We start from the raw sequence: 26,820 nt of genomic DNA, 5'->3' as shown, positions 1-26,820 counted from the left end.
GAGACGAGAGCCAGTAACCGTCAAGTGTGACAGGGGACAGTTACACAGATCAGCAGGGCACTGATAATCAGTGCCTTGATTATCAGTGCAGCCCCAACAGTGGCCTTGAGTTCACATCGATGAAGGATAAGAAATACTTCTTTGCAAAGTTTTATAACATTTTTTTTTTCAAAAATCTCTGCCTTTTTTTTCGTAAAAAAATAAATAAAAAATAAAAATAAAAAACACACACAGACACAGTAGTGATTAAACACCATCAAGAGAAAGCTTTGTCTTTCTGATAAAAATGTCATATGGGTACAGTGTTGCATGACCACACATTTGTCAAAGTCCGACAGCGCTGAAAATTGGCATGGGCAGGAAGGGGGTGAAGGCGCCTAGTATTGAAGTAGTTAAAAGCTCAGCCATTTATAAGCAGCTTTGTATTATCTTTATTAATACAAAGCTTGCTCTGACTGGCTAAGCCACCTATGAATGGCTGACAGCCGCCCAGAGCAACTCAATTTTTCTCTGGGTGTGGAAAGGGATGGAAAGGTAGCTTGAGAAATTTTATTTTTAAAATGATAAAAGGATTAAACACACACACACCCTCCCTGCTCCAAGGTGGGTCAGCTGGAAATTAGATCATGCAGGGTGCTAACCCAGTCATAGCTGTAGTATTTCCACGTAAAAAATTTAATAAATAATATTTGGGATGGCTGCACACCCAAACGTAAATGAACAAATTGAAATTATTGCGGTACAAAATGTATAAAAAGCATCACAGAAAGCAAACAGGGGAGGCAAAAGGTTGATGCATTTCACACTACAAAAGTGTTACATGAAAACCAGGTGTACAGTACTCCCCTGGAATTCTTATTTCCTGCTTGAGTAATTTTCTCACTTTTAGCAAAGATCTAAAAGTTCAAGTACAGACATCCCCTGCAATGGAAGGTCATACGATATTGCAGTCCCAGTCCTTCATATGGTATCCACATCTACATGGAAACCTTCTATTGGCCGTCCAGTGGTGGGGTCTTCTAAGGTCTTCTAAGGAACCAGAAGAGGAATGACTTCAGTGGAAAGAACTGTAGAGGTCTTGGGGTAATCTGCAGGGCTTAGTGGCCCTCGGATCCAGCCAGTAAGTCTCTTGCTGAACAGAACAAGCTCTTCACCAAATGTAGCAGTTAGAGCAGGGCTTGACAAATCCCAGATCACCAATGGCGACTAGAAATTGCATCCTGGCACCTGTGCTTTTGTCAGCCCACATAAGAGAAGGGGTTTTTTCATTGAAAACAAAGCTTTGTTTAACCACTTGCCAACCGCCACCTGTATATTTACGTTGGCAGAATGGCACGGCTAGGCAAAGTAATGTACCCGCACGTTACTTTGAATTTTGCGTCATGCGGGTCACCAGCGGCACGCAACCTCTGCGACCGTGCCCGCGAGACCCACGGACTCTATGTCCGCAGGGATACCTGCAATCGTGTCACAGAGCTGAAGAACGGGGAGATGCCAATGTAAACAGCATCTCCCCATTGTGCCTAGTGACAGGGCACGGATCGCCTGCTCCCTGTCATCGGGGACAGCGTTCAGTGTCGGGTCACTGCTAGCCCATCCCCTAGAAAGTTAGATACACACCCCCAGGACACACTTAGCCCCTCCCCACCCTCTAGTGGTTAACCCCTTCAATGCCTGTGACATTTTTACAGTAATCAATGCAATTTTATAGCATTGATTACTGTATTAATGCCAATGGTCCCAAAAATTGTCAAAATTGTCCGATGTGTCCGCCATAATGTCACAATCACGATAAAAACCGAAGATCGCCGCCATTACTAGCAACAAAAAAAAATTAAAAATCCATAAATCTATCCCCCATTTTGTAGACGCTATAAAACTTTTGCACAAACCAATCAAAATCTTATTGCGATATTTTTGGTTAAAAAAAAAAAAAAAAAATGTCAAAAAATACGTACCAGCCTAAACTGAGGAAAATAATGCGTTTTTTTCAAAATTGTTGCTCTTTTTTGTTTATAGCGCAAAAAAATAAAAAAACTGCAGATGTGATCAAATATCACCAAAAGAAAGCTCTATTTGTGGGGAAAAAAGACGTCAATTTTGTTTAGGTACAACATCGCACAATTGTCAGTTAAAGTGATGCAGTGCCGAATCGCAAAAAGTGCTCTGGTCAGGAAGGGGTAAATCCTTCCGGGGCTGAAGTGGTTAAAAAAAAAAAAAAAAAAAAAAAAAAAAAAAAAACACACACACCACACAACACACTACCTTCTAACTTTTTTTTACCTGGTTTCTAGATTCAAAGCAAAAATGTCTCAAGCCCTGAGTTAGCGTGTTGAAACAAACCAATTACCACTGACAGGGATACTTACAATGATCAGCTTTTAATTTATTCATGTAAAACCTATCCCAAAAAGGGAGAAAAAAACAAAACAAAAAAAACAGTTGCTGTAACTGCAGTGTGATCCGGAAGCTTGGCTTCAATCTGTTAGTGTATCTAGATTTGCTAGTACATCTAACACTCCCCTCAGGAGGGGGACCGATTTCGACAGGTACCCGCTGCCACTCTCGTTCCCCCTTCTGAAGTTTTTGGGACCAGTCACAGAGCAAGCTGTCACAGTCAGGTGCCCATAGCAGAGATTCTGGCGTGGCCGAAGGAGGAGAAAGGGAGAAAACTGCTGGGGCGAGGACCCTGCTGGATCATGGGACAGGCGAGTGTGTGTTTATTAAAAGTCAGCAGCTACACTTTTTTTTTTTTTTTTTTTTTATTGTATTTGCTGACTTTTAATAAACACATAAGTGACCGGAACTCCGCTTTAAACTAGCCATATACTAGTAGATTTCAAACATTCATACAAAACTTCTGACCTGTACATGCAATGACTTGATCAATGCCATGCAAAAAGTACTTCAAGATTTTTTGGGGTTTTGTTTTTTTTATTTGCATTTGGAAAGAACGGACTTTCCTGAACGAAAACACATCTGATGCCATTAGAAATTTCCTTCCTGCTCCACCAAACTTTCACAAAACAAAAATGTTGACTCCACAAATGAGTAGAGAATCCAACAGATGTTCTAAATACAAGCAAAACTACTAGGACACAGCCTGCTTTTAGAGTGACAGCTGATTTCCCAGTCAAGGGCCTTTCAATGGGAAGTTCAGGGAGATAAATACATTCTATAAAATAATTTTTTTTGGGGGGGGGGGGCATTAGGAGAAAGACAATGAAAGTTGGGCTACTAACATGTAGGAGTTGCAGGAGAATTCCTAGTAAGGTAATGTTCCCTGTTATTAGTGTGGAGCCCCCCACACTGAGCAGCAGGTGTGAGCCCATCTCCTGTGTATGGAGTCCCCACATGTCTGTGTCTATCATCACCTCACCGACATGGCCTGGCTTCCAGCGGCCTAGCCCTTCTCCTCCTCAGGACCTGCCAATGACAGAGCCGACCAATGTCCAGCACTCCGCCTCACCTTGCTCTCCTCAGCGGGGTACATGTCAGCGTCCTCTGGGCTGTCCATTAATATTTTAGCCCGGTCTTCCCCTTTGGCGGCTCCGCCGCCGCTGTCCCTTCGCCCCTTCAGGGGTCCGGGCCTCTCGCTACTCGTATTCCCCATGTTCGAAGCACAACAACAAAAAAAAAAAAAAACCCGGTGAGCGAACAACCTAAAGGACTTTATTTATGTCTCCTCTACTTCCGCCTCCTGTTTCCGGTAGGGCTGGGACGCACTTTGCGTTCCACGCCTCGATGTCCGAACTCATGCCGCTGGGATTAGCGCGTGTCGCCCCGCCCATGTTGTCTTTCTGAAAATCAACAGCTAGAGAAAGCAGTTGTGGGCTTTCTGAAATCAGGTGAAGCTTTTTTTGGTTTAGGAATCTGTAACTGGCCACTGTTATTATGAGTAAAAAGAAGTATATTAGTAGTTTTGCTTTTAACCACTTGAAGACCAGTCATTTTTTGGCACTTTTTGTTCACATGCAGCAATCAGTCTTGTCACACCTCCCAGCTTTCTGAGATGGGAATGAGGGACACCTATCAGCAAAAGCATAGGACATACCTCTTGTCACGCCTCTTAACCAATTTAACCACTTGCCTACTGGGCACTTAAACACCCTTCCTGCCCAGACCAATTTTCAGCTTTCGGTGCTCTCACACTTTGAATGACAATTACTCAGTCATGCAACACTGTACCCAAATGAATTTTGTGTCCTTTTTTTCCCACAAATAGAGCTTTCTTTTGGTGGTATTTGATCACCTCTGGGGTTTTTATTTTTTGCGCTATAAATGAAAAAAGACAGAAAATTTTGAAAAAAAAACGCATATTTCTTTGTTTCTGTGACAAAATTATGCAAATTATAAATTTTTCTTCATAAATTTTGGCCACAATTTATACTGCTACATGTCTTTGGTAAAAATAACCCAAATTAGTGGATATTATTTGGTCTTTGTGAAAGTTAGAGAGTCTACAAGCTGTGGTGCGAATCGCACAAAATTGATCACATCTGATGTACTGGTGGCCTATTTCGCTTCTTGTGACCCGAACAAGTCAGGAAAGTACAAATACCCCCCAAATGACCCCTTTTTGGAAAGTAGACATTCCAATGTATTTAGTAAGAGGCATGGTGAGCTTTTTGATGTTGTCATTTTTTCCCACAATTCTTTGCAAAATTAAGATTTTTTTTTTCCACAAAATTGTCATTGTAATAGGTTATTTCTCTCACATGGCATGTGCATACCACAAATGACCCCCCCCCCCCCCAAAATACATTCTGCTACTCCTCCTGAGTATTACAATACCACATGTGTGGGACTTTTTCACAGCCTGGCCACATAGAGAGGCCCAACATGCAGGGAGCGCCGTCACATGTTCTAGGAGCATAAATTACACATCTAACTTGTTGACTACCTATTACACTTTTGAAGGCCCTGGAGCACCAGGACAATGACACGTGACAATAATGACAGATGGCACTGATACGTGGCACTGATGACACTTATACGTGGCACTGATGACACGGGGCACTGATGACAGATGGCACTAATATGTGGCACTGATGACAGATGGCACTTATACGTGGCACTGATGACAGATGGCACTTATACGTGGCACTAATACGTGGCACTGATGACAGATGGCACTAATACGTGGCACTGATGACGGATGGCACTAATACGTGGCACCAATGACGTGTGACACTGATGACAGATGGCACTGATAAGTGGCATTGATGACACGTGACATTGACAACAGATGGCACGTGACACTGACAGGTGGCACTGATGACAAATGGCACTGATACGTGGCACTGATGACAGATGGCACTAATATGTGGCACTGATGACTGATGGCACTATGTGGCACTGATGACACGTGGCACTGATGACAGATGGCACTTATACGTGGCACTGATGACAGCACTGGGGACAAATGCCACTGACAACAGGTGGCACTGGGGACAGATAGCACTAACAGGTGGCACTGGGGACAGATAACACTAACAGGTGGCACTGAGGGCAGGTGGCACTGGGGAGGATGGCACTGGGCGAGGATGGCACTGGGGAGGATGGCACTGGGGTGGATGGCACTGGGCGAGGATGGCACTGGGGCGGATGGCACTTTTTTAACTTTTTTTTAACTTACGGCCGCTGCAGCCGTTCATCTCTCCCTTCTCACACGCTGTCTGTGTGAGGAGGGAGAGCGGCGCTGATATGAGATCATCTCTCATTGGACACGCCAATCGCACTGTAAACGGCCGCTGTGATTGGCTGTTTACAGCGATCTGTGACTGGCTGTGTCTGAGGGACACGGCCAGCACAGAACTTCCCCGATACGCGCCTGCGGCGGTGCGCAGAGGGGAAGTAAACAGGAGGACATCCAGGGACGGCCTCACGGCAGTTAGCGTCCGCTCTGTAGCCGTCTTTCGGCTATAGGGCGGGCGGGAAGCGGTTAAGGACCAGGCCTCTTTTTTAAATGTGGTGTTTACAAGTTAAAAACATTTTTTTTTTGCTAGAAAACTACTTAGAACCCCCAAACATTATACATTTTTTTTCTAACATCCTAGAGAATAAAATGGCAGTCGCTGCAATACTTTCTACTTTATATTTGTTCAGCGGTCTTACAAGTGCACTTTTTAAAAAAAAATAATACACATTTTACAGAATTAAAAAATAAGACAACAGTAAAGTTAGCCTATTTTTTTTTATACTGTGAGAAATAATGTTACTCCAAGTAAATTGATACCCAACATGTCACGCTTCAAAATTGCGCCCGCTCGTGGAAAAGCAACAAACTTTTATCCTTAAAAATCTCCATAGGCGACATTTAAAAAATTCTACCGGTTGCATGTTTTGCGCTACAGAGGAGCTCTAGGGCTAGAATTATTGCCCTCACTCTACCGATCGAGGCAACACCACACATGTTTGGTTTGAACACCGTTTTCATATGCACTACTCACATATGCATTCGCTTCTGCACGCAAGCTCAGCGGGACGGGGCACGTTTAAAAAAAATGTTTTTTCTTATTTATTTTACCTTTTACTTTTTATTTTTACACTGTTTTAAAAAAAAATATATATATGTCACTTGTATTCCTATCCTCTCCTGCCATAGATAAAAGTGATCCTGCGGCGAATCCGCTGCAGAGACCACTTTTATCTTGTAACGGACTGCTGGCCCAACGCAGGGATACCGGGGGTTATGGCAGCTAGCTGCTGCCATAACAACAATATCAGTTCCCAAAATAGGGACGTACATGGGCATGCGTCTGGAAGTGGTTAAAGGAGAATTGTACAAAAAAACAAAATTGGTTAAGCCCACAAGTGTTTTTTTATACCACTCTCATTCCTTTATATTGGCTTTTGGAATATATAAATGCAGCAATTTAGAAATCAAATGAAAGGTTTAGTGCTGGAAAACACTTTTTGATAGATAAAAAGTGCATTTTATATACATCTATATAGATCAGACCAAAATGAGGGACAAATGAGGAGGAAAAAGGGACAGAGGGACATTGTTCCAAATCAGGGAAGGTCCCTCGAAATCAGGGACAGTTGGGAGCTATGGTTTAGTTTTTTGCTAGAGAATTACTTAGAACTCCCAAACATTATAATTTTTTTTAAATCAGAGGCCCTAGAGAATAAATTGGTGGGTTTTGCAATTTTTTATGTTACACTGTATTTGGGCAGTGGTTTTGCAAATGCACTTTTTGGAGAAAAAGACACTTTTACAATTTTTTATGCAAAAAACAAAAACAAAACAACAATACATAACCCTTTTTTTGGGGAAAATATGAAAGATGACGTCATGCTGAGTAAATAGATATCAAACATTTCACGCTACAAATTGCGCACACCCGCGACAAACAACGTCAATTTTACTATCCATTGCTTTAAAAGTCTTTAGGCCCCTTTCACACGGGCGCCTCCGTTCTGCGGGTTCCGCTTCCTTAGCGGGGGATCGATCCACTGATGCCCACTGAGCAGGTGGATGACAGGTCTGCCTCTGCTCACTAAGCAGAGCAGAGATGGACGGAGACCCGCTCTCATCTATGGGGAGATCTGATCCCACCCAATCCAATCTGCCAGATGGATGGAAAATAGGGTCACCATCCGTCTGATTTTGGCGGAGAGGATCGGATAGTGGCGGATGTCAGCGGACATGTCACCACTGACATCCGCCACTCCATAGAGGTGAATGGAGTGTCCGATCAGGTCTGCCTGAAAAACTGACAGGTGGACCTTATTGGATAGCCTGTGTGACAGGGGCCTTACAGGTTACCACTATGTCTACAGAGGAAGTGTGATGCTAGAATTGCTGCCCATGATCTGACTTTCGTGATGATACCTCACATGTGTGGGACTATCACTGTTTGCGTACGTGCAGGACCGACGTATGCTTTTGCTTTTTGCACACTAGCATGGGATTACATTTTTTATTTTTTAATTATTTATTTATTTTATTTAATTTATTTTTACACTTTTATTGCTGTCACAAAGAATGACCAAAACAGTTACAATCAAGGCAGTTGCTTGAGCTCTAAACTGAACTGCCAGGCAATCAAATGGCTGATGTCATAGCTGATTTCATGTGCAGCACCATGGCAACTGCAGATCAAGCAGTGACTAAGATTGCAGCTGCCTTGGCTGTAACATGTTGGTAGGTTTAGGTTTCCCCAAAAGTGGTTGTTAACCCAGTGAAGTGACTGGCCAGAGATGATACACAGAGATGAAACAAAACCTCCCACATACTTTGTACCTGTTTATCCACTGTCTTCCCTTCTCTGCATCCATTCAAAGTCCAGAATTTATACAGCTTGTCTGAGCTGTTAGAAAACAGGGGGCGGAGAGCTGAGTTTACACTCTACAGAGCTCAATGTGGAGAGCTCTGAGGGCTGATTGGAGGGAAGGGACACTCCCAACTTCACACAGCACACATGGACCGAGCTGAGGCTGTCAAACAGCTGGAGTTCCCGCCCCTGTCACTTTTTTTCTCTTGGTGTCAGTATTCATGCTGATAGCAGAGGAAGGAAACAGCAGACAGAAATTGCACTTAGTGCTCAGGATTGAGACCAGTAGACACTATAGATGGATATGCTTCATTCAAATTTCACGCCAAATAATAAAAAAATAAAATAAAATAGACCCTGCAATGCAAAGGCATAATGAGCTAGTATGCATAGCATACTAGCTTATTATGAATAACTTACCTGAGATGGAAGCCCCTGAAGCGACCCTCGTTGTCCTCCTCTGACGATGCCATCTATCCCAGAGTGACTTCCAGGAATCGCAGCTCCGGTGCTGTGACTGGCCGGAGCTGCGATGACATCACTCCCACGCAGGAGCCACCAATAACGGCATGTTCGCCGTTATCAGCGGCATGCTCAGTGCACCTGCGCGCCGCTGTCTACGGTGCATGCGCCGTATACAGCGGTGTCTGTCTTTTGCAAATATCTCCTAAACCGTGTAGGTTTAGGAGATATTTCTTGCACCTACAGGTAAGCCTTAATCTAGGCTTACCTGTAGGTAAAAGTGTCTGTAAGGGTTTACAACCACTTTAAGTTCTGCGGTTCATGTAGTGATGTCATGGGTGGAGCTAGTGTCCATATTATACCAGTTGTGGGTGGGGCCTAGTGAGTACAGTGACATGGGACTAGTACAACCTTGAACTGTCAAGACGTATCTTGAACTGAACCAGTCAAAAGAGCCCTATGCTGGGCTGAACTCCCAGGGAGAGGGATTCAGAGCGCTTGCGGAACTGACAGCTGCAAGTCCTGTGCATATGGCCTCAGGGCCAAAGTAAGAGTTCTCTTGTGTGTGTGTGTGTGTGTGTGTGTGTGGGAGCAGGCACCCTGGGAGCAAGTATCATCGGAAAGGGTGCCCAGTTGGGCAGGACTGGAGAGAGGACATTTTGAGAGTAGCAGTATGTAGGTGGAGGGCAGTGGGGTATGGTGGCAGTAATTCACACACACAGTTGCAGTAAAGAACTTGTATTGAAGAGAGCAGAATGCAGCCTGGCCATCCATTACCCTATCGGAAAGATGTCCAGAGGTATCACCAATGCTATGCTTTCCCTCCTAGTCAGGAACCTTTCCCTACTGCTAGTACTGTCCCTCTGATGACCTTACCAGAAATCCCTGTTGCTAGGCAGTCTTCCTAATCTGCCTCTGCGGTGATCTTCGGTCTTCTCTCCTCCTCGCGTTACCTTCTGGGTAATGGGGCACGCTGTGTTCTGGGAACTGTGTGTTTCCTAACACAGCGCGTCTCACTCACAAATCACTGCGCAACTCGTGCATGTAGGAAACGGGCAGTGAAGCCGCAAGACTCCACTGCCTGTTTCCCTTAGTGAGGATGGCGGCGCTGGAACCCGAGAGCTGAGGGATGGGTCGCCCTGGAAAGGTAGGTGTCATTATTAAAAGTCAGCAGCTACTTTTTTTTTAGCTGCTGACTTTTGAAAAAAAAATTCCCCTGCTGGAACACCCCTTTAAATAGACTCTGCCTGACTCAAGATGGCTACTAGAATCCCATGGGGTTACAGCATCCAATAGGATAGCTTCCCTAGTGACCAAAGGAAACCATAAAGGAATCCAGCTCCTCTTGACATCCTCCTGTAACAACACTGCTGCTGCAGGAGAGTGCTACCTGTTGTGGAGAAAGTAGACTGCACTTGTCTGTAAGTATGCTAATGGAGGGACCTTGCCACCCCTGACCCTTAGCTGTGGGCCCTGTGACTTTTTGTTGTAGCACCTAGGGCTCAGGAACTATTGAGTAGATCTCCCATCTCTGTTATGCTTCCTAGAAGGGAAGATGGCTTAATACGAGTTTTTGTGCTTTGCACTAAGAAAGATGTATGTTTCTACCAGTGGTAATGGTAACATAGTAAATTCTGAGGTCTGCAGTGTTGCAAGTGTTACTTTTTCTAAGATCCCAACAAGACTTTCCTTATTTCTCACCTAGACTAGAATGGCATTTGTTTGTCCTGCCCCCTGCATGTGTGCAGATGTGCTGCAGGGCATCAGGTCCTGAGTGAGCCCTGCGGCACACTTGCACATGTGTGGGTTCCCCGAATATCTGTATTTGAGCAGGTTTTCCCTGCACATTAACAAATGGTAGTTATTAAGGTGCTAAAGCATAGGAAATCTCCTGCACATATGCAGATGTGCTGTGGGTCTCTGCCAGGATTATAGTTGGAAAGGCCTGGAAAAAAAACCTGCAAAATTGAAAAAAAAAAAACATTTTCACGTTTTTTGCATTTTTCGGGGAAAATTGGAAAAAAAAGAAGTGTGGAACATGTTCCTTTATAACGATAAGTCGTATATCTCTGACATGGTATTCAAACTATATAACATATAAAGTCTTAAGCCTCATACACACGATCAGAAGATCATACGAAAAATACAGCTTGAGGCTTGATTCACACTAACGCGTTTTTTGATGCATTTTACATTTTGCAGAAATGCAGGGAAATTTTTTAACATGGGTTCCTATGGAACATGTTCAAACTCAAGTACTCCGTTTTTTCCTGACTTTTTACCGCGATTTAGCAGCGATTTGCACTTTGCGTTTCTGTTTCATTTTTTTTTCACTGTATATAGCTGGTTGCTAAGCAACCACAGTGAAAAAAAACGAAAAAAAAAATTCAAAACATGGCAAAATCGCGGTAAAAGCGAGTGTCCAAAAATGCGTCAAGCACCGCAAAAAGAACTGCAAAAACGCTCAAAAGCAACATGCATAGATGTGAATCGAGCCTTAGAAGCAATCGTACGATAATTGGATCGTTAGTACAGAGCTTTCGAGAGCCAATCAGGACAGTTTATCTGAAATTATTTGTTCGGACATCCACAGAATCTTTTTTCGTACGATGCCAGATCGTACGATTTTCATTTACATAATCAGTACAGCTGTAGTTCCAAAATGCAATACAAACGCATTACAACACATGACATCACTTCCGAATTTTTATTCTGTCGTACGAGAATTTTCGTGACTTTATTAAACTCATCAGATGCAATCTGAGATTTACATGCAAAAAAAAACGGACGATCATTCGTCCGATAGTCTCATCGTGTGTACCGGGCATTACATTATTGCAAGTTCTCTCAGCTGAAGACAAGCAAATCCTGGAATATGAGTCAACTAACACTGTACTTCTCAATGCAATTCTCAAACAAGAGAAATATGCATTTTGCCACTAGGAGGCACTGCCGGCGACAGGCTCCAGTTTAGTTTTCTTTTGGGCTCCATACAGCTGGGTGATTGTTGGAATACAGTTGATAATAGTTTCTGTCCTCTCCGGCCGACAGGAGAGGACAGGTAAGATGGTAAATTTGTCTGACAAATTTGCTTATATTATTTAACCTTTAAATAATTCCTAATAATGTTCTCCACCATCACAGCATAATGTTTATCTATAGACTGGTCAGTAAATAGTTTTTTCTTTTCCTACTATTGCTAAAATGATGAGACAAACATCAAGTTTGGAAACAGTTCCATGGTACAATTTGTGTTGCAAAGCTGCAATTTGCAAAGATTATGAGAAGAAATATTCTTTTCCAAATGCTACCAGGATGACAAACATATCCTGGCATACCAGAGGTTCCCTAAAGACACAAAAAAATACTTTATGGCATGAAATTACAAGGATCATAATGAAAGTGCTAGTAGCTTTCCTAATTCCAGAAATACTCTTTCTGCTGCTTCTGGATCATCACAAAGTGTTTCTTCACCAGCCATATCTTCAAGTAAGAAAGTGTAGCAAACCACTGCTTCACAAAAATACAAAATCGCTTCATTTGAAGATAAAATGACATCTGAAAATCAGGAAAACTTTGATCTTGCAAGATGAATGTACAGTGCCATAAAAAGTAAATCCCTTGACATTTTCCACATTTTGTCATGTTACAGCCAAAACATAAATGTATTTTATTGGGACTTTATGTGATAGACCAACACAAAGTGGCACATAATTGTGAAGTGGAAGGAAAATGATAAATGGTTTTCAAAATTTTTCACAAATAAATATGTGAAAAGTGTGGTGTACATTTGTATTCAGCCCCCTTGAGTCAATACTTTGTAGAACCATCTTTCCCTGCAATCACAGCTGCAAATATTTTGGGTATGTCTCACCAGTAAGGATGAGCTGGACACCCCCCAGTTCGGTTCGAACCAGAACCTGCGAATGGACTGAAAATGAGTGCGAACATTAGAACCCCGTTAAAGTCTATGGCACTCGAACGTTCGAAAACAAAAGTGCTAATTTGAAAGGCTAATATGCAAGTTATTGTCCTAAAAAGGGTTTGGGGACCTGGGTCCTGCCCCAGGGGACATGTATCAATGCAAAAAAAGTTTTAAAAACTGAAGTTTTTTCGGGAGCAGTGATTTTAATGATGCGTAAAGTGAAAAAAAAAGTGAAATATTCCTTTAAATATTGTACCTGGGGGGTGTCTATAGTATGTCTGTAAAGTGGCTCGTGTTTCCTGTGCTTAGAACAATCCCTGCACAAAATGACATTTTTAAAGGAATAAAAGTAATTTAAAACTGCTTGCGGCTTTAATGTAATGTCTGGTCCTGGCAATATGGATGAAAATCAGTGAGACAAGCCGCATGGGTACCCTCCCCCAGTTCATTACCAGGCCCTTTGGGTCTTGTATGGATATTAAGGGGAACCCTGCACCCAAATTAAATAAAGGAAAGGTGTGGGCCCCCCAGGCCCTATATACTCTGAACAGCAGTATACAGGCAGTGCAAACAAGACAGGGACTGTATGTTGTTAAGTAGAATCTGTTTGTAATTTTGAACTGGTACATTTGTAAAGTGTAGCTCCAGTCAAAAATCTATTTTTAAGCTTTTTGGAAAACACCTTGAATTGTGGGGTCCTTGAGGGTAGGGACCGATGAGAGTGTGCAATGTACAGGGATAGGGACAATTGTAGACACTCACTCAGGTTGAACTGGATGAACTGGTGTCTTTATTCAACCTTACTAACTATGTAACTATGTTATCACCCCTGTAACATTTTTTTTGCTGTCTGTGCACCTCTTCAGAAGATTTCACCTCACTTTCTGTCCCAATGACAAATGTTTTTTGAATTTTTTTTATTTTTTTTGTGAAACAAGGATTGATGATAAAGCATTGGTGGAGAGGAGACACATTTTTCATATATTAACTCTTACAGGAGAGAATTTCCCTTCCTAGGGGTAGATTTCATCTCACTTCCCATTGTCTCCTTCTGTTTGCAAGCAGGAGACATTTGTAAGTTGGATGTTTGAAAGTAGGGGCCTACCCTATATGCTCTGCAGAAATTTGGGCCTAAGGTGTTGGTGTTGCCACAACACTGTAAGCCCTCAGAGTTACTCTTGGTGGGCACTGGAACGCCCTGCTGTGAACTATTATATCAAGAATTGTAATTACATGCCATTGTTGAACAGTGGTAGAAAAATTGGGCCTTTGGTGGTGATGCTGGTGCCACAACACTGTAAGTCTCCACAGTTATTCTTGGTAGGCGCTGAAACGGACCCTGCTGTGAAATATATCAAGAATTGTATATGCATGCACCTGTTGAACAGGGGCAGAAAAATTGGACCTCTGGTGGTGGTGGTGGTGTTGCCACAACACTGTAAGCCCTCACAGTTACTCTTGGTGGGCACAGGAATGGGCCTTGCTCTGAAATATTAGATCAAGAATTGTAATTACATGTCCCTGTTGAACAGGGGCATAAAAATTGGGCCTTATGCACTGGTGCCACAACACTGCAACACCTCACAGAAACTGTAGTTGGAGCGGTAGAAAAATTGGGCCTTTGGTGGTGATGCTGGTGCCACAACACTGTAAGTCTCCACAGTTATTCTTGGTAGGCGCTGAAACGGACCCTGCTGTGAAATATATCAAGAATTGTATATGCATGCACCTGTTGAACAGGGGCAGAAAAATTGGACCTCTGGTGGTGGTGGTGGTGTTGCCACAACACTGTAAGCCCTCACAGTTACTCTTGGTGGGCACAGGAATGGGCCTTGCTCTGAAATATTAGATCAAGAATTGTAATTACATGTCCCTGTTGAACAGGGGCATAAAAATTGGGCCTTATGCACTGGTGCCACAACACTGCAACACCTCACAGAAACTGTAGTTGGAGCGTAGGAATGAGCCCTGCTGCAAAGTATTGCATCAAAAAATGTAATTACACGCCCCTGTTAAACAGGGGCTGAAAAATTGGGCCTTGGGCACTGGTGCTGGTGCCACAACACTGCAACCACTCACAGATATTGTAGTTGAGTGCCGCAACAAACCCTTCTGCAAAATATTGCATCAAAAATTGTAATTGCATGCCCCTGTTAAACAGGAGCTAAAAAATTGTGCCTTAGTCACTAGTGGCGACACTCAGAACCAAAAATTTTCTTACAAGCTATCAGCATGATCATTGAGTAGGAAGAGGATAGTCACTCAGCATAACAGGATAGTCACTCAGCATCAGCATAGGCAGTCTTGAAGGGATCTGACCTTTAAAAAAAAATGATTCGGTTACATCAGCATCAGGTGCTTGGCAGCTGGTGGTGATCCAAGACTGATTCATTTTTATGAAGGTCAGTCGATCAACCGAATGGGTGGACAGGCGCAACCTGTGATCGGTTACAAAGCCTCCAACAGCACTGAATGTGCGTGCTGAAAGAACGCTGGATGCAGGACAGGCCGGTAACTCAATTGCATACTGTGCTAGCTCTGGCCAGTGATCCATCCTCAAGACCCAGTAACCCAGAGGATTTTTCGGTGGAAAAGGTGTCCGAATCTGATCTTGCCCCTTGGTATTCCTGCACCATGTAAATCAGACACTGGTGATGGTTGCTGGAACCAATCATACCTTGGGGCTGCGGACTAAAAAATTGTCTGAACGCATCAGTCAGATGGCCACCTTCTCCACCACTCCTTCTGTGACTGACCGAAGCCTTAGCAACACTTTGTCCAGGACCAGGAATTTGTAACCTCCCAGTCTCTTGGAACGCGTTGCACAGACCTTTCTGCAAGGTCTTCCCAAAGAGGTTTCATCCTGTGCTCCCTCTGCGATGGGAAGATAAGGTCTGCAACCTTACCCTTGTATCGTGGATCAAGGAGGGTTGCCAGCTAGTAACGATCCCTCTTCTTTACCCGACGAATACGAGGATCCTTCCGCAGGCTTTGCAGGATCAGGGAGGCCATGCAGCGTAGGTTAGCTGAGGCATTAGGTCCGGAGTCCTCTGGGTCACTAAGGACAACATGATCTGCAGCCGCCTACTCCAAGCCACGTACAAGTCCACGGGTTTCTTGGGACTGTAAATGATACCAATAAGATTGCTGCTGATGCTAAGTGCCAAGCTCGACCTCCATGCTGAAACAATCCTCCTCGTCCTCTTCCTGTGTGATCAGCGGGGCAGCAGGAACACTGTCTGGATAAAGGGGGCCTTGAGAGGTAAGGAAGTCCTCCTCTTCCTGCCTCTGTTCTGCCTCAAGTGCCCTGTCCATTATTCCATGCGTGTGCTCCAACAGGTGGACAAGAGGGACAGTGTCACTGATGCATGTATCCCCAAACCTGACATTCAGCACCTCTGTGCTTGCAGCTTCGTGCTGCACTGGCTCCCTCCTGACTCCTAGGCCAGAACTTCTGTCTGCCGGGCGGAGCTGTCTCCAAGGATGAGCACTGACCTCTTTTTCTGGGATGATTATGTAGCGCTGACAGGCTTGTTTATTAACCACTTTCAGACCGGACCATTTTGCTGGTCAATGACCAGAGGTCTTTTTACAATTTGGCACTGCGCTGCTTTAACTGGTAATTGCGCGGTCATGCAATGTTGTACCCAAACAAAATTTGCGTCCTTTTCTTCCCACAAATAGAGCTTTCTTTTGATGGTATTTGATTGCCTCTGCGATTTTTATTTTTTGCGATATAAACGTAAAAAGACCGCAAATTTTGAAAAAAAATGATATTTTCTACTTTTTGTTATTAGAAAAATCCAATAAACTCAATTTTAGTCATACATTTAGGCCAAAATGTATTCAGCCACATGTCTTTGGTAAAAAAAAAGTCAATAACTGTATATTTATTGGTTTGCGCAAAAGTTGTCACATCTACAAACTAAGGTACGTTTTCTGGAATTTACGCAGCTTTTAGTTTACGACTGCCTATCTCATTTCTTGAGGTGCTAAAATGGCAGGGCAGTACAAAACCCCCCCAAATGACCCCATTTTGGAAAGTAGACCCCCTAAGGAAATTGATAAGTGGCATGTTGAGCCCATTGAATATTTTATTTTTTTGCCTCAAGCGATTGAATAATAATTTTTTACACAAAGTTGTCACTAAATGATATATTGCTCACACATGCTATGGGCATATGTGAAATGACACCCCAAAATACATTCTGCTGCTTCTCCTGAGTATGGGGATACCACATATGTGGGACTTTTTGGGAGCCTAGCCGCGTACGGGGCCCCGAAAACCAAGCACCGCCTTCAGGCTTTCTAAGGGCGTAAATTTTTGATTTCACTTCTCACTACCTATTACAGTTTTGAAGGCCATAAAATGCCAAGATGGCACAAAACCCCCACAAATGACCCCATTTTAGAAAGTAGACACCCCAAGCTATTTGCTGAGAGGCATGTTGAGTCCATGGAATATTTTATATTTTGCCAAAAGTTGCGGGAAAATTACAAACTTTAATTTATTTTATTTATTTTTTCACAAAGTTGTCACTAAATGATATATTGCTCACACATGCCATGGGCATATGTGAAATGACACCCCAAAATAAATTCTGCTGCTTCTCCTGAGTACGGGGATACTACATGTGTGGGATTTTTTGGGAGCCTAGCCGCGTACGGGGCCCCGAAAGCCAAGAACCGCCTTCAGGTTTTCTAAGGGCGTAAATATTTGACTTCACTCCTCACTACCTATTACAGTTTTGAAGGCCATAAAATGCCAAGATGGCACAAAACCCCCACAAATGACCCCATTTTAGAAAGTAGACACCCCAAGCTATTTGCTGAGAGGCATGTTGAGTCCATGGAATATTTTATATTTTGCCACAAGTTGCGGGAAAATTACAAACTTTTGTTTTATTTATTTTTTTCACAAAGTTGTCACTAAATGATATATTGCTCACGCATGCCATGGGCATATGTGAAATGACACCCCAAAATAAATTCTGCTGCTTCTCCTGAGTACGGGGATACCACATATGTGGGACTTTTTGGGAGCCTAGCCGCGTACGTGGCCCCGAAAACCAAGCACCGCCTTCAGGCTTTCTAAGGGCGTTACAGTTTTGAAGGCCATAAAATGCCAAGATGGCACAAACCCCCCCCCAAATGACCCCATTTTGGAAAGTAGACACCCCTAAATTTAGGGGTACACTAGTGAGACTAGGTAATAAATGGTGGGTGCCCTGAAACTATAAAAAAATAACTAACCAACCAGCGTCACCTGTAACAGTTATATGGTGATCACTGGTGAAAGGGTTAACTAGGGGGCAATCAGGGGGCTTTATGCGGTAGTATATGGGGGTCCCTGGCGCTATAAAAAGTTGCGGCGAACCTAAATACCTACCTGCCTAACTAGCGTCACCTGTGACACTAATACAGCGATCAGAAAAATGATCGCTTATTAGGCTGGGTTCACACTGGAGCGATGCGGGAACGCCACGAATCTGCGGCGGGTTCCCGCATCGCATCCCTCCCGGCGGCAGTTCACACTGCCCTATGCGAACTGCTGGGAGTGTCAGTGAAATGTTAATGACACCCCCAGATCAGTTTGCATATCGCAGTGCGATCTGCAAACTCGGATCGCATGGTGTGAACACCCATGCGATCCGATTCTGCTGCGGAACAAAAAAAGGGTCCCGTGCGAATTTGCGGCGGGTGCGGCGCGAATTCAGCCATACTATCTGTATGGCTGAACTCGAATCGCACAGAGATCGGATGTGATTTGCACTGCAGTGCGGTGCGAATCACATTCGTTCTCATAAACCGCTGCAATGTGAACCCAGCCTTAGTGACACTGGCGACGGGGGGTGATCACGGGGTTAAACCTTTATTGGGGGGGTTAGGGGGGTACATTAGAACTAAAGGGGCCTAACCCTAACTGCCCTAACAGTAATAACAGTCACAAATGACACCAATGCAAAAAAAAAAAATGCAATTGGTGTCACTGTGACTGGGGGGGCAGGGGTAATTGGGGGGGTGATCGGGGGGTGAAGGGGGGTGTGAGTGTGCCTGGCATGTTCTACTGTGTAGTGTCGTGTTGGTGCAACTTACCGATCCTCTCTCCTCGGTGCCGGAACGAAAAATACCGACACGGAGGAGAGATTACATCACTTCCTCTCCTGTGTTTACATTACAGGAGAGGAAGTGATGTCACGGAGCATTTCTATTCGTCGGGAGCGATCACGAGGGGGTGGCCATGAATGAATGGCCGCCCCCTCATCCCGGATCACTCCCGAACGAATACCGACCACCGCAGGCACCGGGGGGGGCCCGATCGGGCCCCCCACCCGCGGGAAGGCAGGGACGTATATATACGCCCATATGCCTGCCCGTGCCATTCTGTCGACGTATATCGTCGTGCGGCGGTCGGCAAGTGGTTAATGTGTTTCCATGTAATAATCAAAAGTCTATGGACATTTCTATGGCTTAGTAGTGGCATCTAGTGGCCAAATACTGGTACTGAACTTAAATGTTTATTGCTTTGAAGAAAGCACAAACGAGATATACAGGAAGTGACTGTTGTTTTGATCAGAAGGTTGACCCTTTTACCCAGGAGGCTTGATGACCTACCCATGAACACTTTCTCTGGCAGTGCATGCTAGGTAGGACATGAAAGGACCCTGAGTGGCCATTTTAGGTCTCTTGGGATTGCATGGCCAGTCTGTGAGGATCTGTGTGAAGGTCCTTCCGGGGACAGAGCCCACAACCTTTGCGGAATGCAAATCTCGCTTGTTTGTGCGAGTGATCTGACGGTGCCAGAGAGACAGTGACCGGATTTGAGAGATCCAGAGACACTCGTTTGAGCATCAGAGGACCGGGCTCACCCAGCGGAGCAGAACGGAGCGACAGGCCCATCTGACGGAGAAGCAAGCTGCAGTCACCGGACCACAGGTACTACACGGATCTCCGATCCTGTTAGTGAGCGGGTCACAGCCAACAGTTTATTAGCATCTTTACCTCAAATTAACCTACTTTAATCTGTGGATTACAAATCACAAGGAATTATTTTAGCTAGCGAAGACAAGAAGACCAACGACCAAGTACTTTAAGTGAGGTCTCACGCATAGCCTAAAAAGTAAGGGTAGCTCCCGGGTATTTATCTATATGTATATTGTTTGATATTGTGTATATTGAATCCCATTGTACCGTCGTCCAATGTTGGGATGACAGCGCAATTACTGTAATCACCTCTTTGAATATTTTCGCAGTAAAATACACTGTTGTTTAAGCATCCAGTTGTGTGGCATACTGTTTTCTCCTAGCAGGTGGAGCCAGTGGATCTTGAGGTTATAATACAGGTACCTTGCATTGTATTATATTGTACTGTATTGTATTTCATCACAGCTGTGTCAAGAGGATAGAGAGCCAAGTTAGTGGGGTGTTATTACCAGAGTGCAGGCCCAAATCAAACCAGCCGTTCCTTCGGGAGTCAGTGCTACAATTCTGAAGCCAGCGCACAGGTGTACAATTATCAAGCCTACCAAAATCAGGCATACACTGCTCATATGCACCTATGACACGGGGTCACATCTCCACAATATATATATATATATATCCCCTTCCCGCCGAGCGTACGCAGATCTGCGTACTCGGCTTCCGGGGGGTATACCGGGATGATGCCCGCACCTGCAGGCATCATCCCGGTACCGTTTTTTACAGCGGGCGATTGGCTTTCCAGCCATAACAACCGATGCGGCTAAAAGCCGCTCGGCTGTTATGCCGGAGGAGCGGGAGGGGACGTCCCCCCTCCCGCCGCCTCTCGCCGCTGTTACCGGTGCTCCCGCTCGATCGGGAGCACCGATTAGCGATCCGTCGGCTCTGGCTGCTGGGGAGGAACTGGAACGAAGCCGTAATCGGCTTCGTTCCAGTCTCCTCATCGTAAACACGGAAGCGACGTCATGACGTCACTTCCCGTTTACTCGGCTGCCAATGGCGCCGGTTTTAAAAAAATATCCGGTATTCAGAATCGCCGTTTTCGGCGATCTGAATACATTGAAGTGTAAAGGAGGGGTGGGGGGTCTTTTAGACCCCCGATCCCTCCATAAAGAGTACCTGTCACCACCTATTACTGTCACAAGGGATGTTTACATTCCTTGTGACAGCAATAAAAGTGATCAAATTTTTATTTTTTTTTAAAAAACAATTTAGTCATTTTAAAATAAATAAAAAAAAAAAAAAAACATTTTCAAAGCGCCCGCCGTCCCCGCGAGCTCGCGAAGCAAAGAAAACGCATACGGAAGTCGCGCCCGCGTATGTAAACGGTGTTCAAATCACACATGTGAGGTATCGCCGCGATCGTCAGAGCGAGAGCAATAATTCTAGCAGTAGACCTCCTCTGTAACGCTAACCTGGTAACCGTAAAAAATTTTTAAAGCGTCGCCTATTGAGATTTTTAGGTACCGTACTTTGTCGTCAATCTACAAGTGCGCGCAATTATAAAGTGTGACATGTTTGGTATCTATTTACTCGGCGTAACATTATCTTTCACATTACGCAAAAAAATTGGGCTAATTTTACTGTTTTTTTTTTTTCTTATTCATGAAAGTGTCCCTTTTCCCAAAAAGTTGCGTTTAAAACACCACTGCGCAAATACCGTGTGACATAAAATATTGCAACAATCGCCGTTTTATTCTCTAGAGCCTCTGCTAAAAAAATATATATAATGTTTGGGGGTTCCAAGTAATTTTCTAGCAAAAAATATGGATTTTAACTTGTAAACATCAAATTCCAAAAATAGGCTTAGTCATGAAAGGGATATAGTATCTCACAAACGTGAGTGCACCCCTCACATTTTTGTAAATATTTTATCATATTTTTTCATGTGACAACACTGAAGGAATGACACTTTGCTACAATGTAAAGTAGTGAGTGTACATCTTGTATAACAGTGTAAATGTGCTGTCCCCTCAAAATAACTCAACACATTAATGTCTAAACTGCTGGCAACAAAAGTGAGTACACCCCTAAGTGAAAATGTCCAACTTGGGCCCAAAGTGTCAACATTTTGTATGGCCACCATTATTTTCCAGCACTGCCTTAGCCTTCTTGGGCATTGAGTTCACCAGAGCTTCATAGGATGCCACTGAAGTTCTCTTCCACTCCTCCATGATGACATTGCGGAGCTGGTGATGTTAGAGACCTTGTGCTCTTCCACCTTCTGTTTGAGGATGCCCCACAGATGCTCAATAGAGTTTAGGTCTGGAGACATACTTGGCCAGTCCATCGCCTTTACCCTTAGTTTCTTTAGCAAGGCAGTGGTCATCTTGGAGGTGTGTTTGGTCGTTATGTTGAAATACTGCCCTGTGGCCCAGGTGATCATGTTCTTCTTCAGTATGTCACAGTACATGTTGGTTCCCTCAATGAACTGTAGCTCCCGAGTGTTGGTAGCACTCATGCAGCCCCAGACCATGACACTCCCACCACCATGCTTGACTGTAGGCAAGACACATTTGTCTTTGTACTCCTCACCTGGTTGCTGCCACACACGCTTGACACCATCTGAACCAAATAAGTTTATCTTGGTCTCATCAGACCACATGGTTTTAATAATCCATGTCCTTAGTCTGCTTGTCTTCAGCAAACTGTTTATGGGCTTTCTTGTGCACCATCTTTAGAAGAGACTTACTTCTGAGATGACAGTCATGCAGACCATTTTGATGCAGTGTGCGGCGTATGATCTAAGTACTGACAGGCTGACCCCCCCCCTCCACCTCTGCAGCAATGCTGGCAGCACTCATACTTCTATTTCCCAAAGACAACCTCTGGATATGACGCTGAGCATGTGCACTCAACTTCTTTGGTCTGTTATACCGCAGTATGGTCTTGGCCATCCTGCTGCAGCTCAGTTTCAGGGTCTTGGCAATCTACTTATAGCCTAGGGCAGTGATGGCGAACCTTGGCACCCCAGATGTTTTGGAACTACATTTCCCATGATGCTCCACTACACTGCAGAGTGCATGAGCATCATGGGAAATGTAGTTCCAAAACATCTGGAGTGCCAAGGTTCGCCATAACTGGCCTAGGGCATCTTTATGTAGAGCAACAATTATTTTTTTCAGATCCTCAGAAAGTTCTTTGCCTTGTGGTGCCATTTTGAACTTCCAGGAACCAGTACGAGAGAATGAAAGCGATAACACCAAATTTAACACACCTGCTCCCCATTCACACCTGAGACCTTGTAGCGAGTCCTATGACACTGGAGAGGGAAAATTGCTAATTGGGCCCAATTTGGAGCTTTTCACTTAGGGATGTACTCACTTTTGTTTCTAGTGGTTTAGATATTAATGGTTGTGTATTGAGTTATTTTGAGGGGACAGCAAATTTACACTGTTATACAACTGTTATGCAAGTTGTAAACTCACTACTTTGTAGAAAAGTGTAATTTCTTCAGTGTTATCACATGAAAAGATAGAATAAAATATTTACAAAAATGTGAGTGGTGTACTCACTTTTGTGAGTGTGTGTGTGTGTGTGTGTGTATATAGTAAGGCTTGTAATCTTCTTATTGACTTTTTGGTTTAATTAGATTAACCCTTTCATGACTAACCCTATTTTTGCCATTTGGTCTTTACAAGTTAAAATCCATATTTTTTGCTAGAAAATTACTTTGAACCCCCAAACATTATATATATATTTTTAGCAGAGACTCTAGAGAATAAAACGGCGATTGTTGCAATATTTTATGTCACACGGTATTTGCGCAGCAGAGTTTTAAACGCAACTTTTTGGGAAAAGGGACACTTTCATGAATTTTAAAAAAACGAAACAGTAAAATTAGCCCAATTTTTTTGCATAATGTGAAAGATAATGTTACGCCGAGGAAATAGATACCAAACATGTCACACTTTATAAATGCACGCACTCGTGGAATGACGACAAAATATGGTAGCTAAAAAATCTCAATAGGCAACGCTTAAATTTTTTTTTACGGTTACCTAGAATTATTGCTCTCGCTCTGAGGATCACGGTGATACCTCACATGTGTGATTTGAACACCATTTACATATGCGGACGTGACTTCCGTATGCGTTTTATTTGCTTCGCGAGCTTGCGGGGACGGCGGTCGCTTTAAAAATGTTTTTATTTATTTATTTTAAAATGAATAAATAGTTTTTTTTTTTTTTTTAAACATTTTTGATCACTTTTATTGCTTTTACAAGGAATGTAAACATCCCTTGTGACAGTAATAGGTGGTGACAGGTACTCTTTATGGAGGGATCGGGGGTCTAAAAGACCCCCGATCCCTCCTTTACACGTCAATGTATTCAGATCATCGAAAACTGCGATTTTGAATACTGTATATTTTTTTAAAACCAGCGCCATCGGCAGCCGAGTAAACGGGAAGTGACGTCATGGCGTCGCTTCCGCGTTTACTATTAGGAGACTGGAGTGACGCCGATTACGGCATCATTCCAGTTCCTCCCCAGCAGCCAGAGGCATCACATCGTGAATCAGTGCTTCCGATTGAGTGGGAGCACCAGTAACAGCGGCGGGAGGTGGCGGGAGGGGGGGACGTCTCCTCCCGCTCCTCCGGCATAACAGCCGAGCGGCTTTTAGCCGCTTCGGTTGTTATGGCTGGATAGCCAATCGCCCGCTGTAAAAAACAGTACGGGGATGATGCCTGCAGGTGCGGCCATCATCTTGGTATACCCCCCGGAAGCCGAGTATGCACATCTGCGTACGCTCGGCGGGAAGGGGTTAATCTATGCTGCCATCTATGTCTATTTCAATGTAGTCATTTAGAATAGCTGGTTAGATTTGGTACATGCAAGCCTCCGTACTTGCTATCCCATCAGGGCCTGCGGCAGCTTCTTCAGCCTTTTTCCTTTATCCTTTCACCCTGAAAGGAAGCAAGCACATCGGCTGCTAAGTTCTATGCTAGCCATCTGGATCCATCTTCGGTATGTTTACTATTTGTGTCTTCAGCTAGATAGATAGGGAGGCACTAATTGTATGATCTTTTATTAATTGCATTTTGTTTGTATCTGTTAGCCCTTGTACACACGGTCGGACATTCCGACAACAAAATCCATCGGATTTTGTCCAAAACTGGTGTTGCATACACACGGTCAGACAAAGTTGTCGGAAAATCCGATCATTCGTAACATCATGACGTTATTTAGTGACGACGGGACTACGTTCAGGCTAGTAGCCAATAGCTTTGGTCTAGGAATTTGATCTGAGCATGTATGGCACTTTGTCCGATCGGAATTCTCTACAAACGATCGGACAAAGTCCGATCGGATCATGTTGTCGGAAAATTTTTATATCCAGCTCTCAAGCTTTGTTGGTCGGACATTCAGACGGAAAAAGTCAGATGAAGCCCACACTTGGTCAGATTATCCGACAACACGGTCCAATCGGACATTTTCCGTCGGAACAATCTTGTATCAATAAAAGTTCAAAGGGATTCTGCGCCTACTGGAATGCATTGGTATGAGAGGAGTTATCAGTGTGCCCAAATACACCTCAGTCACGTGTAGTGAGGGGCATAACACACATATATATATATATATATATATATATATATACACACATTATATATATATATATATATATATATATATAATGTGTGTATATATATATATATATATATATATATATATATATATATATATATATATATATATATATATATATATATATATATATATATATATATATATATATATATATATATATATATATATATATATGTGTGTGTATATATATATATATATATATGTGTGTGTGTATATGTATATATATATATATATATATATGTATATGTGTGTGTATATGTATAATTTATTGTTATATTTTGCAGCTTACCAATCATTAGATGTGGTGGCTGCATCAGTTTATTTTTCTTTGTCTTTTTTATCTTTGTTTTTATCTAATGATCTGGCCAGTAATGCACCTTCTGTATTAGTGAAACACATCTCAGGAAGAATGAGAATAGGAGGCACAGCAGACAGCAGCATTGTCAGTCTGCGGAGGAGGGTAGTGTTAACATGTCACTAAAACACTATCAATAAATGTTGTATTACATGGTGTGTATACTCACTCATTTTCTGTATTCTGCAGAAAACCTGGTTGATCCTGCTGTTCTCAATCTCCCCCTTCAGTTCAAGTCCCCAATGCAGTTGGGGATTTTGCCGAGTAGTGTTTGCAGGTACTGCACATGTTCAGTTTTCAGTGTTTCTATGCTGAGCATTTCCTCCCTCTCACATATGAGCAGCCCATGTGACTACAGAGTCACACATTTGGGCATATACACAGTGGTAAATGGCAGCCCACTCCCTCTTACCTCCTCCATGGCCACTAACCAGCTAAACATAATGGGGGTTTGATATTACATATAGATTGATGGAGGCTTCACCTTCCTCCCATTCCAAGACACAGGTAGCAGGGGCCTGTGACTGGTAGAAATCTGCCCACACCATGTTATTGCCAAAAAAGGGACCATGTCAATTAATTGTGTGTTTACTAGCACTTTAAGTGTATTAGTACATTTAAATACAAATTGAAGCCAAAATCCAGCTCACACATTATAATCAGTTACAGCAAACACTTTCTTTCACTTTGAGATAAAAGTTGTACATGAATAAATAAAAGCTGATCATTTTAAGCACCCCTGCCAGTGTTAAATAGTCTGCCTCATCCATGTAACTGATACATTCTACTTGAGAGCCTGTGCTTTTGAAAAATTATGAACTTGCTAGCTGGATCACCAGATGAAAAAAGAAGAAAGAAAACCTAAAAAAATGAAATTAAAACAGCCATCACATCTAAGAATTGGTAAGCTGCAATATAATAAATGTTTGCTTTTGGGTTTAATACTGTTTTCAGTACAGATGCTCAATGGGGCATGTATAATTAAACTAATAATGTAAAAGAAAAAAAAAAAGATAAATTGACTAAAAGCATTTTACTCTCCATTTAATAAGAGAAATACTTAAAAAGCTATTCTTTCTTAATAACTGCACATGTTATTACTGATAGAAATTAACACTATTATTATTATTTTTTTTATTATAATTATTTATTTCACAGTTTTTAATTTACTGCTGTTTGTGCTACTCTAGGATAATGACCAGCCACTTGCTGGACGTAAAAAAAAACTGA

At 43.1% G+C, this 26,820-nt stretch overlaps 1 protein-coding gene across 2 annotated transcripts in view; it reads right to left on the bottom strand.

Moving 5' to 3' along the window:
* The window catches only part of PRKAB1 (protein kinase AMP-activated non-catalytic subunit beta 1), a 169,056-nt gene that overhangs the window by 28,633 nt on the left and 113,603 nt on the right, over positions 1–26,820 (bottom strand). Inside the window, exon 1 of one of the 2 annotated variants that reach the window (XM_077461432.1) lies at positions 3,470–3,702. The exons of the other annotated variant lie outside the window; for it this stretch is intronic. Coding sequence (XP_077317558.1) covers positions 3,470–3,613 — 144 coding nt within the window. The 5' untranslated portion in view covers positions 3,614–3,702. Of the gene's footprint in view, positions 1–3,469; positions 3,703–26,820 lie in introns of those variants that run through there. 2 annotated transcript variants of the gene reach the window in all.

This window comes from Lithobates pipiens, unplaced genomic scaffold (genome assembly GCF_037356315.1).
Source record: "Lithobates pipiens isolate NorthernLeopardFrog02 unplaced genomic scaffold, aLitPip1_a1.2 Scaffold_3, whole genome shotgun sequence".
NCBI classification, from domain to species: Eukaryota; Metazoa; Chordata; class Amphibia; order Anura; family Ranidae; genus Lithobates; species Lithobates pipiens.
The sequence above is the reverse complement of the archived record's forward strand: the minus strand, read 5'-3'. Positions and strand labels throughout refer to the sequence as shown.